At 44.3% G+C, this 3,444-nt stretch overlaps 1 protein-coding gene across 2 annotated transcripts; it reads left to right on the top strand.

The window, feature by feature from the left end:
* The first annotated feature begins 252 nt into the window (after nt 1-252).
* On the top strand, nt 253-3,205 carry LOC135521783 (GATA zinc finger domain-containing protein 14-like). 2 transcript variants are annotated; one of them, XM_064947510.1, is made up of 2 exons: nt 253-1,078; nt 1,115-3,205. In XM_064947510.1, the coding sequence occupies exons 1-2, from the start codon at nt 689-691 to the stop codon at nt 1,850-1,852; spliced, it is 1,128 nt and encodes a 375-aa protein (XP_064803582.1). In that variant the 5' UTR covers nt 253-688; the 3' UTR covers nt 1,853-3,205. The 2 variants fall into 2 exon arrangements, with proteins under 2 accessions (XP_064803582.1, XP_064803583.1); XM_064947511.1 differs by having other exon boundaries at nt 253-1,201; nt 1,265-3,205.
* Nucleotides 3,206-3,444: the final 239 nt, after the last annotated feature.

Raw genomic sequence — 3,444 nt, 5'->3', positions numbered from 1 at the left:
ACCTGCTGCCAGCTCCAACTGATCTCCTCTGAGAAAACACATGAACCTTGGAATGTGTGTTCTCTCGTTCCCTCTCCTCTCTTTCTCACACATCTGTCTCTGTTTTCATGTGTTCTCTCCCTGTGACCGAACAATGCCAATAGTATGTCTGTCATATGAGAATGTTCCAGATGTTTTATATATATATATATATATATATATATATATATATATATATATATATATATATATATATATATATATATATATAACATATAAACAGGAGTGGTATTATTTGTACATGTCAACGTGTGTATATGCTGCCAAACTGCCAGAACTGGATTGGCAGTGTATCCACCCAGGCAGCCATTGTTCTGACAATCATTGTTCGACAGTCTCATAATGGGCCACCAGAATAGTTCAAGACACACCTGACTGTAGCATGTAACTATATATTAATCACTGAGTAACATCATAATAATCAATGAGTAACATCATAATAATCACTGACTAACATCATAATAATCACTCAGTCAGACATAGTGATTATTATTTAAAAAACAATCTACATCACAAAAAGTATATCATTCACAGAGAAAGGTTTATTTAAGCATACAGTTTGCATGGTTATGAATAGTTCAAGTGTAAATTGCCTTTCTTGATGGCTCCTGAGATGAGATAATTCAAGTTGAATTGAATTATAATTTAAATGGAGGAGAAGGTGGAAGAGAGGAGGAAGAGGTGGTTTGTGATAGGAATTTATCAGCACAGCGGCAGCCAGGTGAATACCAGCCAGGTGAATACCAGCCAGGTGAACACCAGCCAGGTAAACATCAGCCAGGTGAATACCAACCAGGTGAATACCAGTCAGGTGAATACAAGCCAGGTGAACACCAGCCAGGTAAATATCAGCCAGGTGAATACCAGCCAGGTGAATACCAGCCAGGTGAATACCAGCCAGGTGAATACCAGCCAGGTGAACACCAGCCAGGTAAATATCAGCCAGGTGAATACCAGCCAGGTGAATACCAGCCAGATCCAGGTGAATACCAGCCAGGTCCAGGTGAATACCAGCCAGGTCCAGGTGAATACCAGCCAGGTCCAGGTGAACACCAGCCAGGTGAATACCAGCCAGGTGAATACCAGCCAGGTGAATACCAGCCAGATCCAGGTGAACACCAGCCAGGTGAATACCAGCCAGATCCAGGTGAACACCAGCCAGGTCCAGGTGAATACCAGCCAGGTCCAGGTGAACACCAGCCATGTGAATACCAGCCAGGTCCAGGTGAATACCAGCCAGGTGAATACCAGCCAGGTGAATACCAGCCAGATCCAGGTGAACACCAGCCAGGTGAATACCAGCCAGGTGAATACCAGCCAGGTGAATACCAGCCAGATCCAGGTGAACACCAGCCAGGTGAATACCAACCAGGTGAATACCAGCCAGGTGAGTACCAGCCAGGTAAATATCAGCCAGGTGAATATCAGCCAGGTGAATACCAGCCAGGTGAATACCAGCCAGGTGAATACCAGCCAGATCCATGTGAACACCAGCCAGGTGAATACCAGCCAGGTGAATACCAGCCAGATCCAGGTGAACACCAGCCAGGTGAACACCAGCCAGGTGAATACCAGCCAGGTGAATACCAGCCAGGTAAATATCAGCCAGGTGAATACCAGCCAGGTGAATACCAGCCAAGTGAATACCAGCCAGGTGAACACCAGTCAGGTGAATACCAGCCAGGTAAACACCAGGCAGGTGAATACCAGCCAGGTGGACACCAGCCAGGTGAATACCAGCCAGGTAAACACCAGGCAGGTGAATACCAGCCAGGTGGACAACAGCCAGGTGAACACCAACACTTGGCTTTGAAGTGACAGAACAGGTTTTAATCTGTAAAACAGATGGAGGAAAAAGAGGAACAGCAAAACAAACGACAGTATTTCTGTCAAAGAGCTATATATCTTATGTGAGGTTTTACAAATATTTTAGGTATGTAGGTACCTGTGTGTCTGAGTGAGTAATATTTGGTGGTGTGATCTCAGTCTCTCTTTTCATCAACTATCTTGGGCTTTCATGTTCAACTTTGCACACATTTCTAACAATGAAGTTTCATAGACAACCATGTCCAACTTCAGACCATGCCCGTCCGACTAGCATCACTACCCTGGACGGTTCTGACCTAGAATATGTGTACAACTACACACACCTAGGTGTCTGGTTAAACTGTTAACTCCTTCCAGATCTCCAATCCAAAATCAAATCTAGAATCTGCTTCCTATTTCGTAAAAAAGGCTCCTTCACTCACGCCGCCAAACTTACCCTAGTAAAACTGACTATCCAACCGATTCTCGACTTCGCCGATGTCATCTACAAAATAGCTTCCAATACTCTACTCAGCAAACTGGATGCAGTCTATCACAGTGCCATCTGTTTTGTTATCAAAGCCTCTTATACCACCCACCACTGCGACCTGTATGCTCTTGCCGGCTGACCCTCGCTACATATTCGTCGCCAGACCCACTGGCTCCAGGTCATCTATAAGTCGATGCTAGGTAAAGCTCCGCCTTATCTCAGCTCGCTGGTCACGATAACAACACCCACCCATAGCACGCACTCCAGCAGGTATATCTCACTGGTCAACCCCAAAGCCAACACCTCCTTTGGCCGCCTTTCCTTCCAGTTCTCTGCTGCCAGTGATTGGAACGAATTGCAAAAATCGCTGAAGCTGGAGACTTATATTTCCCTCACTAACTTTAAACATCAGCTATCTGAGCAGGTAACCGATCGCTGCATCTGTACATAGTCCATCTGTAAATAGCCCACCCGATCTCCCTACCTCATCCCCATATTGTTTTTATGTGCTTTTCTGCTCTTTTGCACACCAGTATCTCTACTTGCACATCATCATCTGCTCATTTATCACTCCAGTGTTAGTCTGCAAAATTGTAATTACTTCGCTACTATGGCCTATTTATTGCCTTAAATCCTCACGCCATTTGCACACACTGTATATAGACTTTCTTTTTTTCTATTGTGTATTGACTGTACGCTTGTTTATTCCATGTGTAACTCTGTGTTGTTGTTTTTGTCACACTGCTTTATCTTGGCCAGGTCGCAGTTGTAAATGAGAACTTGTTCTCAACTAGCCTAACTGGTTAAATAAAGGTGAAAATTAAAAATAAATAAATACAAAGGCCCATTTTGAATATATTTTATTGCCTTTTACAGGTTACTGCAATGACATTTCTCCGCCACTTGGGGGCAGTGCTGGCTCTTTCTTGTCTTGTCGCCATGGCCCAAACTGAGAAAAGTGAGCAGTCAAAATAGTATCGTTATTTAACACAATTTTCTCTCCTCATGTGTTTGTCTTTGCTGGATGGGAGGATGGACATTCCTAAGAGCAATAAGTGTCTCACCCCCTTCCCTCTTCCCTCTTCTATCTCCCTCTCCCTCCAGCCACT

Source organism: Oncorhynchus masou, chromosome 30, assembly GCF_036934945.1.
Source record: "Oncorhynchus masou masou isolate Uvic2021 chromosome 30, UVic_Omas_1.1, whole genome shotgun sequence".
Lineage (NCBI taxonomy): Eukaryota > Metazoa > Chordata > Actinopteri > Salmoniformes > Salmonidae > Oncorhynchus > Oncorhynchus masou.
This window is presented reverse-complemented; position numbering and strand designations above follow the sequence as displayed.